The sequence below is a fragment of the Poromitra crassiceps genome (genome assembly GCF_964638095.1).
Source record: "Poromitra crassiceps genome assembly, chromosome: 26".
Lineage (NCBI taxonomy): Eukaryota > Metazoa > Chordata > Actinopteri > Beryciformes > Melamphaidae > Poromitra > Poromitra crassiceps.
This window is the reverse complement of record NC_139640.1, coordinates 10,644,980-10,658,034: the sequence shown is the minus strand read 5'-3', so window position 1 is coordinate 10,658,034 and position 13,055 is coordinate 10,644,980. Positions and strand designations below refer to the sequence as shown.

The following is a 13,055-nucleotide window of genomic DNA, read 5'->3' as shown; positions in this document are numbered from 1 at the left end:
ATTGGACTACCCTGCACATTGTCAGAGTTCTATAGAAGTCTATTGGACTACCCTGCATGTTGTGGGAGTTCTATAGAAGTCTATTGGACTACCCTGCATGTTGTGGGAGTTCTATAGAAGTCTATTGGACTACCCTGCATGTTGTGGGAGTTCTATAGAAGTCTATTGGACTACCCTGCATGTTGTGGGAGTTCTATAGAAGTCTATTGGACTACCCTGCATGTTGTGGGAGTTCTATAGAAGTCTATTGGACTACCCTGCACATTGTGGGAGTTCTATAGAAGTCTATTGGACTACCGTGCATGTTGTGGGAGTTATATAGAAGTCTATTGGACTACCCTGCACGTTGTGGAAGTTCAATAGAAGTTTATTGGACTACCCCCCACGTTGTGAGAGTTCTATAGAAGTCTATTGGACTACCCTGCACGTTGTGGGAGTGCTATAGAAGTCTATTCGATTACCCTGCACGTTGTGAGAGTTCTATAGAAGTCTATTGGACTACCCTGCACGTTGTGGGAGTGCTATAGAAGTCTATTCGATTACCCTGCACGTTGTGAGAGTTCTATAGAAGTCTATTGGACTATCCTGTATGTAGTGCGAGTTCTATAGAAGTCTATTGGACTACCCTGCACGTTGTGGGAGTTCTATAGAACTCTATTGGCCTACCCTGCACGTTGTGGGAGTTCTATAAAAGTCTATTGGACTACTCTGCACGTTGTGAGAGTTCTATAGAAGTCTATTGGACTACTCTGCACGTTGTGAGAGTTCTATAGAAGTCTATTGGACTACTCTGCACATTGTGGGAGGTCTATAGAAGTCTATTGGACTACTCTGCACGTTGTGGGAGGTCTATAGAAGTCTATGTCGAAAAATGACAAGAATGGGTTGACATGGGGCATCCCGGTGGCTCACCTAGTAGGGTGCGTACCACAAAGGCTTAGTCGTTTGCACGGCCAACCGCGGGTTCGAATCCGACCTGTGGTCCTTTTGCCACATGCCATCCCCTCTCTCTCTCCTCACCTTTCCTGTCTGCCTACTGTCCTATCAATAAAGCCAAAATGCAAAAAAAAAATCTTTGAAGAATGGGTTGACATTACGTTGGTTATGAATTATAGTGGCTTACTTTTCGTAGGTGTTGAGCAGTGCTTGAAAACAGCCTGTCACCGGCTCTAATATTATTGTTGTTTGGTATTTATTGTATTTATTGTATTTATTGTTCTGTTGATGCGTTCGTCTCAAATGATAAACCGTATATGCTGTTATTAACACCCCCCCCCCCCCCCCCTCCCCCACACCACACGCATCACTTCCTGCGGCTGTGCTCAGGTCAGGGGTCGGAGGTCATCCTTCACTCTGACACTAAATTATTCCATCTCTCTCTCTGCCTCCGGCTCTACAGAGGAGCCACCTTCTCCAAGCTCCATACAGCACTGCCTCTCAACCTCTGTCATATCAACGATATCTAATGCCGGGACCCAATTGAATGAGATTCTGTCTCTCAGACACAAAGCAATTGTTATTGTCAGATTTGATTGAGTCCAGAACTCCATGACTGCCACAAGAAAAGAATCACTGGACTTGGCACCAGGTCAGACACCAGAGGTGAGTGTGAGGTCCAACGTAGACTGACCACGTTTGGTCAAAACGTCCTGTCTATAAAAGGTCTATAAAACAGTCTCCCAGTTTCTTTAAGGGAAAGCCCCACCCTGGCCACTTTTAGAAATAAACTGAAACATTTGTAGTATAATTTTGCTTGTCTTTGTATTTTTGAGTGTATTCTATTACCTATGTAGTCCTTACTGTTTACATTCTTCTGTTTTTATGTTTGGGGACTGCGGATGGAAACTAGCCTCGTGCTAAATCCGGCACTTTTTACACTTTTACCATGTTTCAGGTGACTGTATCTGTTTCATGTTTTATGTGTTCATTAATTGTGCATTGTCCCGTCCAAATAAACAAATAAAGTCTGTATTGTAGGAACTCCATGACTGTCTGTATTGTAGGTAGAGAGATAACAGAGAAACGGTGATCACAACACGTACTGCCACGTACGCAAGGTGCTGGCACAACCTTCAAGAGCAGTTTGGGCTTCAGTATTTTGCCCAAGGACACTTCAACTGGAGTAGCTGGGGATCGAACCATCGACCTCCAGTCAGAGCCTGTCTCTAGTCTGCCTTTACTGTGTCTCTACTCTGCCTCTAGTCTGTCTAGTGTGTCTCTAATCTGTCTAGTGTGTCTCTAATCTGTCTCTACTGTGTCTCTACTCTGTCTCTAGTCTGTCTACTTATCTCTACCCTGTCTCTAGTCTGTCTTTACTGTCTCTACTCTGTCTCTAGTCTGTCTACTGTATCTCTACCCTGTCTCTAGTCTGTCTTTATTGTATCTCTACTCTGCCTCTAATCTGTCTTTACTGTCTCTACTCTGCTGTCTTTACTGTCTCTACTCTGCCTCTAGTCTGTCTAGTGTGTCTCTAATCTGTCTAGTGTGTCTCTAATCTGTCTACTGTGTCTCTAATCTGTCTAGTGTGTCTCTAATCTGTCTCTACTGTGTCTCTACTCTGTCTCTAGTCTGTCTACTTATCTCTACTCTGTCTCTAGTCTGTCTTTACTGTATATCTACCCTGTCTCTAGTCTGTCTTTACTGTATATCTACTCTGTCTCTAGTCTGTCTTACTGTCTCTACCCTGTCTCTAGTCTGTCTTTACTGTGTCTCTGTCTCTAGTCTGTCTACTGTGTCTGTACTCTGTCTTTATTCTGTCTTAATTATAATAGATGAATCTACACTTTACAATGAGGCTGGGGTGAAGCCGTGACACTCTCTCTCACTCCTCCCCCACAGATTGCTGAGTAGGGGTGGGAATCGCTGAGTAGCTCACGATACGATATCGTCACGATACTTGGCCCTCGATAACGATATATCACGATACTGCGATACTGCGATACTGCGATATATTGGAAGACGATACATCACGATACCTGTGTAACAAGTGAAAAAAATACCTCTGAAGGCAAAAAATCATGTATTATGCATTTATTAGCAGAATTGACATGAACTCTCTGAGTTCACTCACTCACTCATACCATTTTCGATACCACGGAGGAAAAGTTACACATTAAGTCTTTTTATTATTACTATTAAAACAAGAAAACCTATATAACCTACCTACCTACCTATATAATTTCTAAAAGTAGATATTAATGATCAAACATTTCCATTCATGTAGCCTACAGTAGTTATGTTTTTGTTTCAACTACAAACATAAATAAAGTCAACTTGAAACTATGTTTCAACTACCACACACAGCATAATATTTTAGCCTGTTTATTAAAAAAAAAAAAAAAAAAAAAAAAAAAAAAAAAAAAAAAATTAATAAACATATCGATACTTGGCGCCAGTGTATCGATAACGTATCGCGGGTGGAAATATCGCGATAACGTGGGTATCGATATTTTGTCCCACCCCTATTGCTGAGGGGGTCAGAGGTCAGCGGGTTGAGGGGTAAGGAGCGAGGGTGTGTGTGTCTGTGTGTGTGTGTGTGGGGGTGGGGTGGGGGGGGGGGTGGGGGGGGGGGGGGGGGGGGGGCATATTGACCCTAAACTAAACTTGACTTTTTGGACGAGACAAAGGGCTCAAGTTCAAGTGGAGAGAGCTGGCAGATGGCCACACACATAACACACACATGCGCGTGTGCCCACACACACAAACACACACACACACACACACACACTTACACACACACACACACACACACACACACTTACATGTGTTTACACTCTTGACATGGAGAGCTGCAGCGAATAGCTAACAAGATCGCATTCAATTCCGGACATTCACGGGCATTCGCATAATGTCCGATGTTTACTGACGTTTTTATATGGAGTTCCCAAACGAAAGCTAAGTGACATAATACACATTTGACTATAGCTAGGTATCCAACTTAAGTTGACTAAGTTACAAATTTAGTCATGAACAAGAAGTGGGAAGCCTTAAACCCCACTTTGGGCGACAGTCACTTTGTGGAGGGAATCAGTATTGGCAGATAAATGGGGGGAAAGAGCTTTGAGTACAAAGCCTGCAGCACTTCTTACAACATTGTAAAGGTACAGGAAGGGTTAAAATATTGAGCATTGGTAGAAAGAGTAGTGACCAATCCTACTCAGGTACAAGTATTGTTAGTTTAGTGAAAAATAATATCAAAGTAGCCTATTTAAAAGTACTCTAGTAAAAGAGTACATTTCCGTTCATTTAAAATGTTTTGTATTTTATGGTGAATGGTAAATGGACTGCTTTATATATCGCTTTTATCCAAAGAGCTTTACAATGTGCCTACATTCACCCGTTCACACACCGAAGGCGGCCAGCTGCCACGCAGGATGCTGCTGGCACAGCCATCGGGAGCAATTCGGGGTTCAGTGTCTTGCCCAAGGACACTTCGACATGCCAGGGATCGAACCACCAACCTTTTTGATTCGTGGACGACCCGCTCTACCTCCTGAGCCACAGCTGCCCCATTTTAATTGTGTGCCTTAATACATTTTATATTAGGATATTTGATTGGTGAACATTATACTGGCATTCTATTGGTTGTGCCTTTTTGATAGGGTTGTGTCACAGAAAATCCAAGAGCAGACAAAAGATCCAAGAGGAGAAATTCCAAGAGAGAGCACACCCAGTTTGAATGGAGAGGGGAGTACATTTGAATGGAAGCACAGAGTTTGAGCACAAGCAGAAAAAAATCGAAGTTTGAGGAGGGGATATTTGAATGTGAGTGCCTGAAATCTGCCCATAAAGAAACATTAATGAGCGCAAGCGTAAAGTTTTGAGCGCAAGCGTATAGTTTTTGGGCTTTTTGAGTCCAAGGGTCGAAAATATGAACATGAAATTGATAAATCATGCTCTCAAATCTTTTGAACAACCTCTTGTATTATAGGGAAATAATCCCATACTAAACGGGCCGGACCTGTGTGAAAGCACTGCTTGATATTTTGGACGTCTTCAGAAATCTACTTCCTACTTGTTTTTGTCCTATGTTAGCAGTATTTGTTGTAATGTACATATTGTGTGTGTGTGTGTGTGTGTGTGTGTGTGTGTGCGTGTGCGTGTGTGTGCGTGTGTGTGTCACCTTGCACCACCAGCCTCCCCAGCGCGGTGCGGCGTGCGCGGCTCCCAGGCCGGTTAGCGGAGCAGACGTACACGCCACTGTGCTGCAGAGAGGCGTCTGAGATCATCAGGTTCCCCGTCCCCAAAACTTGCACCCCCTCAACGCCTATAGACCGACCATCTGAGAGAGAGACAGACAGACAGACAGACAGACAGACAGACAGACAGACAGACAGACAGACAGGTGGGGCAGGGAGGGGTAAAAGATGAAGAGTGTAGGTCAATTGTTCAATTTGTTCAATTTTCAAATTCATTAATGGGTTAATTGCTGTGATTGGTGTTCTGTGTATTTTATGTTTTTTTGGGGGGATGAAACTGTGACATGGAGCATTACCAAGGCGACTCCAGGACACGATGGGGCGGGGGTTGCCCGTGGCAATGCATTCCAAGATGGCCGTCTGGTGCACAGTGATGGTGAGGTTCTGAGGACCGGACAGGATCACCGGCTCCTTGTAGAGCTTTGATCCAGCAACTAACACACAATAGGAAGTGGTGTTTGTAAACAGGACATGGCGTTTGTAAACAAAAAGGTGGTGTTGGTAAACAGGATGTGGTGTTTGTAAACACGGTGTTGTAACACTTCATAATAACTATACATTATTAAGCATTAGTTAAGTATTAGTAAATACTTAATTCATCATTTATAAAGCATTGTTCATACATTACTACGCATTTATAAGTCATTCATAAACACAGTTATAAATGTTGTATTCCTGATTAATAAGCTAAATTATAGTTTATTTAACAATTGTATTTAAGCTAATTTATGCTTTGTAAGGCATAGATAGATCAGCTCACACAAAATATTAACTAACAACTACTAACTACCTTAACTAACAATGACTAACTACCTTAATTACATGGGGAATGCCTATAGGCCACACCCTGGAATCTGATTAACCACCCCAGTTGCCACCACAAAATCCCAAACATTTTTCAAAGCCTTGGCTTAATTACAAAATTGAAAATTACAAACCTAATGCATACCTGCCTGAACAATGCTACCTTATCTCTAAACGGGACTCGTGGGTACACAGAACCCAGTCTCGAGGTGAGAGGTCAAGGGACCCCTTTGAAAATGGCCATGCCAGTTTAGCCTAAATTTGGAGTGTTATTTAGCCCCCTTGCCGACTATCTAGCATGACATGGTTGATACCAGTGGATGCCCTAGGTCAGGGGTAAGCATTTTTTTTCCCCAGAGGGCCATACTGACTTACATCAAGTAAGCGAAGGGCCACACATTGGAGATCATACCTGCCAACACTCCTGATTTTCACGGGGGTCTCCATATTTTTAACCCCCTCTCCCGTTGTGATTGGTAATTTCTTGTTAATCTCCCGATATAATAGTGATATAAATCCAATGGCTGTAGCAGATGAGATTTACTAACATAATTCTGCCTTTGATTGAGTTTTTGGGGGTTGTTTTGTTTTTCTTTGAGGACCTTGGGGGCCGGATTGAAATGGTCCAGGGGCCAGGCACCCCCCTGGGGCCGCATTTTGCCCATGTGTGCCCTAGGTCTTCTAGTTTCATATGATACCAGGATCTTCATGCTAGCTTTAAAAATGAGCTTGCTACAGTCTCTGAAAGACAGTGATGTCAGCCACGGATGCAGGGGCCCGGCGCCCTCAGGATTTTGGGGTGGCACCTGGGGTGGCCAATGAGATTTCAGGGTGTGGCGAGGGCTACCCCCATAGTCATGTCCCATGTAATTAAGGTAGTTAGTAATTGTTAGTTAAAGTAGTTAGTAGTTGTTAGTTAAGTATTTTGGGTGAGCTAATCTAAAGTGAGGACTATCTATGCCTTACAAAGCATATAAATTAGGGGTGGGGGAAAAAATCGATTCACCTAAGTATCGCGATTTTTAATGTCACGATTTTTTGGATCGATCTTTTATTCCAGAATCGATAATCGCAAAAAAAAAAAAAAAAAAAAAATTTTTTTTTTTTTTTGTGCTTGCAGTCAGGCCACTCACTGAACAGCAGGCCAGGCGCCGCCTACTGGTTTACTAGTGGTTTTATTACTTTATTAGTTAGTCTGAAGTAATAATTACACTTCAGGGTTAAAGTGGGTGCATCTCATTGTAAAATTGGACTTCAAACGGCCCAAATCTGGCTTCAAACGGCCCAAATTTCACGCGCGTTGGCCCATATCGGCCTGGCCTGCTTGGTATCTAATGCCCGGCCTGAATTATGATCCCAGTCCGCCCCTGTTTTTAACTATATCGCCCAGCCCTACTCATGATATATAATATACAGTCTCTAGTGTATGATTCAACTTTTCCCATGTTCTAATCTAGTGTAAAAAAGCAAACAAACTGAAAAAAGAAAAGAAAAAAAGAAACAAAAATCGCAATAAATCGTAATATCGAATCGCAATAATCGTAGAATCGCAATACTTAAGAATCGCAATATAAATCGAATCGGCACCCAAGAATCGTGATAGTATCGAATCGGGAGATAAGTGAATCGCCACAGCCCTAATATAAATGAATACAATTGTTAATTAAATTATAAATTAGCTTATTAAACAGGAATAACACATTTATAACTGTGTTTATTAATTACTTACAAATGCTTAGTAATGTATGAACAATGCTTTATAAATGATGAATTAACTAATGCTTAAAGTGTGTAGTTATTATAAAGTGCTACCGCAAGGGCTGTTGTATTCAGGAAGTAGTGATTGTAAACAGGAAGTAAACAGGGAATGGTGTTTGTAAACACGATGTGTTTCTAACCAGGTGGTGTTTGTAAACAGGACGTGTTTGTAAACAGGATGTGGTGTTTATAAAACAGGGCGTGTTGTTTGTAAACAGGACGTGATTTGAAACAGGATGTGTGTTTGTAAACAGGAAGTGTTGTTTTTAAACAGGGTGTGTTGTTTAGAAACAGGACTTGTTTGTAAACTGGCAAACGTATTGTCTCACCGGTGACGGTCAGCTGTGCCTCGTGGCTGTAGCGGGTGTTGGCGATGTTGGTGGCGACACAGCGGTAAGCGCCGCTGTCCGTCCGCCGAACGCCCGTGATCTGCAGCACCCCGTGAGGCAGCAGAGTATACCTGCATTATACACACACAGAAAATGCACTTTATATACACATAGCCTACACATTATATAGGCCTACACTGATATAGACAGTTTCAACTTGACAACATAAACATTCTAAATTGCCCCTAGCTAACTTCCTGTGACAGTGTATACAGTCTGTGATGCTAATACAATAGCCGACAGGAAATAAGCTTTCAAACTGTTCCCTAGCAAACACAATTCCGTCAAAACTCTACAGATGCTACATCTTTCCAAGGGCAGATGCTACCTGTTTCCAAGGGCACTACCGCCGCAAACGTACTGCCACAGTGGTCGCGGTAATGGTTGGATCTTTTCTGTTTGTTTCCACCACTAAGGGCCCTATCTTCGTAGGCGCTATCGTTTGCGTGCCTCTTATTGCTATCTTCCCAGCGTCTTAAGCTATCGTCTGCCTCCACCGTCCAGTTTTGCGCTGGGATGACACAGATGTAGGCGTGGCCCAGGCGTGTCCGTGGGCCTCTAGCCTATCATGTGTCTCGCGCAAGTGTTATTTAGCGCTCTGGGGAAGATACCGTCGGATGTTCCGAGCTAAAAAATAAAAAATCTGTGCTAAAAACTGTCATTTTCCCCTTGGCGCACATAAAGAAACATGCTTCCGTCACTGTCTGCTTGATGGAGAGAGAGACTTCAGCTGTATGCTACTCGTGACAAAACCACACATCGAATTTTCAACAGTTAACTTTTGCAGGCCTAGGTTACTGGCTATATCCCCGGCGCACTGAATAAGGCCTGGTTTTGAAAAGCGCTAAGCACTAAATTAATGCCCGAGGGGAAGATAGCGTTAGGCCGGTATTTAAGGCCGAAACGCCCATTCTGGCCTATTCTGCCACTGCGCCATGCCTCTTCGGCGTAAATCGCATTTCGGGGCCTAAAAACATGATGCTATCTTCCCGAGTCAGGCGCAAAGGGTGTTTTTTTGCGTTTAATGCCAGTTTAGCGCCTAAGGCCATGGGGAAGATAGGGCCCTTACACTACAATTATCATCCTGCGTGTTAACATCCTATGTGTATGCATTAATGTGGTTGCCAATTAAGCACTTATGTAATTGACTGACTCCAGTATCTGATTGCATTAGTGCTTACAGTATCTCAGTGCTTGGCGCTGTGTGTGTGTGTGTGTGTGTGTGTGTGTGTGTGTGTGTGTGTGTGTGTGTGTGTGTGTGTGACCTGGCGTCGTCTTCGTTCAGTGCCTGGCGGTCTCTCTGCCATGCGATGTCGGCCTCTGGGATTCCATTCACCTGACAGGTGAGTCTGGCCACGCCCCCTTCATCCACTGCCACCGAGTCTGGGTGAGACAGGAACTTTGGCAGAGCTGGGAGGGGGGAGGGTGGGGGGGGGGGGGAGGTATAGGGGGAGTGTTGTGATTCAACATAACGTGCTTTGCAGAAACGTAACCCACATTTTATAGAGTGCTGGAGTCACGGCCTCTTCCGGGTTCGGAATACGCACCAAGGGATTTTCTGCCATTCATTCCATAGACGTTTTGTAAAATGTGTATAATTTTGTTTTTTTAACTTCTTCCAAGTGATTCGGCCATATTTAGAATGGAGAGACCATACAGTAACGTTCCATTTCATTCATTGTGTTTACATTTTAAATATGCATTTTTTGCACTATGTTACTTTTTACCCCTATCAGGACTCTAAGCCTGTATCATCTGGCAGGGGGACTAACAATGGAAATCAGTCTTGTGACTGCAATTGTCGTGCATTTACATTTTTTTTAAATGTTCATTAATGTACACCTGTCCCCTATCGAACAAATAAATAAATTGAATTGAATTGAATTGAATTGAATTGAATTGAATTGAATTGAATTGAAGACCAAAAAATAAATACACTTTTATTTTTGGTCCAAGCGAAATGTTATGGTCTCTCCTGATTCTGACCAAGTAAAACTATTTATAACTATAACTATATTTACCATATTATATTGTCATTTGTCTGTGTTATCTGTTGTCTTTTTTATGGTTGCGAAGTTCATGTAATTTTATAAACATGTATACTGTTGATTTATTTTGTGCTTATGAAGTTTATGTACATTTGTAAATTGTTTCTAATTGTTTGTTTTATAACATCAACCTGCCAAGGGACTACAGATGGAAACTAGCATCTGGCTTAATCTGGCATATTTACATAAAGTTGTTAATTAATATGTATTGTCCCTATCTAAACACACACACACACACACACACACACACACACACACACATATACAGTATATACATATATAAGCATTGATAAGGTTTTATGAAATGTCTATGGGAAAATTAATTGTGGAAAATCCCTTGGTTCATATGCCGAACCTGTAAGCACTTTATTCTGGAGAGTGGGCTGTGTTGTATGATGCTGTATGATTGTTAGTGCATGTGCAGCTACATGCTACTTACATGCTAGCTGTACGCGCGCCTTGCGGCTGACGAGCATGCCGTAGCGGTTCTGCGCGGCACACTCGTACTCCCCGGCGTCCGTTTCGTTCATCTCTCGCCTCTTCGAGAAGTTTTGAATCAGCAGCGTCCCGTTGGCGAGCACGTTGGCTCTGACGCCCATCGCCACCGCAATGCCGTTCCGCCGCCAGGTGACGGAGATAGGCCCCTCCCCTTCCACCTGACAGTCCAGCATCAGGGGCCGGTCCCTTGCCGCGATGACATCACTGGGTTCTTTCAGGAAAGCCAGCTCAGAGGCTCCACCCACAACTGGGAGGGGAGAGAGAACGCATAGGACACAGTCAGAGTTCAGATCAGGTAAGAAACACAAACACTATGAGAAAATAATATTTTTTTTTATCAAGTTTCATCCCCCCCTCCCCCACCCCCCGCCCCCAGATTGTGTCTGTATGGACGCCCGACCAATCCGGAGGTAACACGGGCGCTCGAACGTGTTGGTAGGCAGGGAATCTACCGCTGCACTACCCGGACACTAGGGGTGCTCCAAAAAATCGACAATTCCAAACTCCCAAGAATCGATTCTTCTTTGTAGGCTATTGTAAAAAAAAAAAAAAAAAAAAAAAAAAATTACAGTGCACCTGAAGGCAACATGCAAGATACCGGCTGAATAAGTGTCCAAATGTTCATGTCATTTGTGTACTGTACTGCCACGGTGCCACCACCTCTTGCACTTAAGAACTCTGGTTAATGTATTCCCCCCAAAATCTATAAATCCTTCTCAAAGTCTACAGATCCCCCCAAGCCTATAAATCCATCTTATCTGAAGAACATAAGGGGGGAATTCCCCCCTAGTTTGCAAAATGAATTTAGGCCCTGACTGTAATACTTCACAAGTTGAATTTGAAGTTCAGCATTAATACATTTGTCATTTTTTGTCTTAGATTTACCTTTGTGTGTTATTGCAATATAAAACTACATAATTGAGAATCGATTCTAGATTCTGGAATCGAGAATCGTTGGAATCGAGAATCGTTGGAATCGAGAATCGATTCTGGAATCGGATCGTGACCCCAGGAATCGGAATCGGATCGGATCGTGGCTTAGCCGGATCGGAGCACCCCTACCGGACACCCCCTCCTCTATGACAGTAAGCTGAATATCTTTGGGTTATGGACAAAACAAGACATTTGAGGATGTCATCTTGGGATTTAGGAAACACGGATCTGAAAAATCTGAAAAGTGATTCTGATTCTGATCCACATTTTTCACCATTTTGTCACATTTTATAGACCAAAACAACTCGTTGATTAGTCGAGAGAATAATCGACAGATTCATCGCTAATGGTTAGTCGCAGATGCAATCTGAAAAGAACAGAATACTCACTGAGATGACCCGGGAGATGAGGATGATGAGGATGAGGATGGAGATGAGGATGATGGTGGCGTTGCTGCAGAGAGAGGGTGATGAGGTGAGAGAGGACATGTGTTCTTACAGAATGACATCAGTCATTCATCAGAAATTCATCCTCTGCATTTGACCCTTCCTCTACTAGGAACCTTCCTAGAACTATAGGAGCAGTGGGCAGCCGCAGTGCAGCGACCGGGGACCAACTCCAGTTCTTTTGCCAGTGCCTTGCTCAGGGGCACTGACATGAGTATGAACCCTAACATACATGTCTTTTGGTGGTGGGAGGAAACCGGAGCACAATCGGAAGAAACCCACACAAACACGAGGAGAACATGCAAACTCCACACAGAAAGGACCTGGAACGAATCGGGGTTCGAACCACTGAGCCACTGTGCCGTCTTGGATCAGTGACAGCACTGTCTTACAGAACAAATGATGTCCATGTCGACTCCCTCGTTAATAGCAGGCAGTAGCAAGGCTGTTAACGAGCTTAACGAGCCTGAAGCTTTAACCTCTCTGCTACTGCTTCTGTAAATTGACAAAGGGGCGTAAGTTTGTTAACAGCCGTTCTCGCCGCCGTTCAAGAAACTACGTTTGGCAAGGAGCTCCCAGACGATTGGTAGGCGGAGATAGCCAATTGTCTTGGAGCTGAAACTACCTGCCCCAAGACTTTTCTGGTGTGCAAGAGACCTCTGATGATCTTTGGCACATAATTACTAGCTTACTAATTTACTTCAGTGGTGTGTGTGTGTGTGTGTGTGTGTGTGTGTGTGTGTGTGTGTGTGTGTGTGTGTGTGTGTGTGTGTGTGTGTGTGGGGTGGGGGGGGGCTGATTGATAGCTCTGTTACTTTGTTAGGCTGCCCGTGACCCCCCCCCCCCCCCCCCCCCACCAACAAAAAAAAAACACCCACACATACAGACATGATTGTGTGTGTGTGTGTGTGTGTGTGTGTGTGTGTGTGTGTGTGTGTGTGTGTGTGTGTGTGAGTGAGTGAGTGACAGAGAGAGAGGAGA

The 13,055-nt window shown here is 43.6% G+C and overlaps 1 protein-coding gene across 1 annotated transcript in view; it reads right to left on the bottom strand.

The window, feature by feature from the left end:
- Window positions 1-10,883, bottom strand: part of LOC310798943 (immunoglobulin superfamily DCC subclass member 3-like) — a gene marked incomplete at its 3' end in the record, with an annotated part of 36,540 nt that extends 25,657 nt beyond the window's left edge. Inside the window, exons 1-5 of the mRNA XM_083661498.1 lie at window positions 10,637-10,883; window positions 9,415-9,559; window positions 8,090-8,220; window positions 5,495-5,632; window positions 5,123-5,281 (exon numbers count right to left, since the gene is read on the bottom strand). Of these exons, the coding sequence (XP_083517624.1) occupies window positions 5,123-5,281; window positions 5,495-5,632; window positions 8,090-8,220; window positions 9,415-9,559; window positions 10,637-10,868 (805 nt within the window). The 5' untranslated portion in view covers window positions 10,869-10,883. The remainder of the gene's footprint in view (window positions 1-5,122; window positions 5,282-5,494; window positions 5,633-8,089; window positions 8,221-9,414; window positions 9,560-10,636) is intronic.
- Window positions 10,884-13,055: the final 2,172 nt, after the last annotated feature.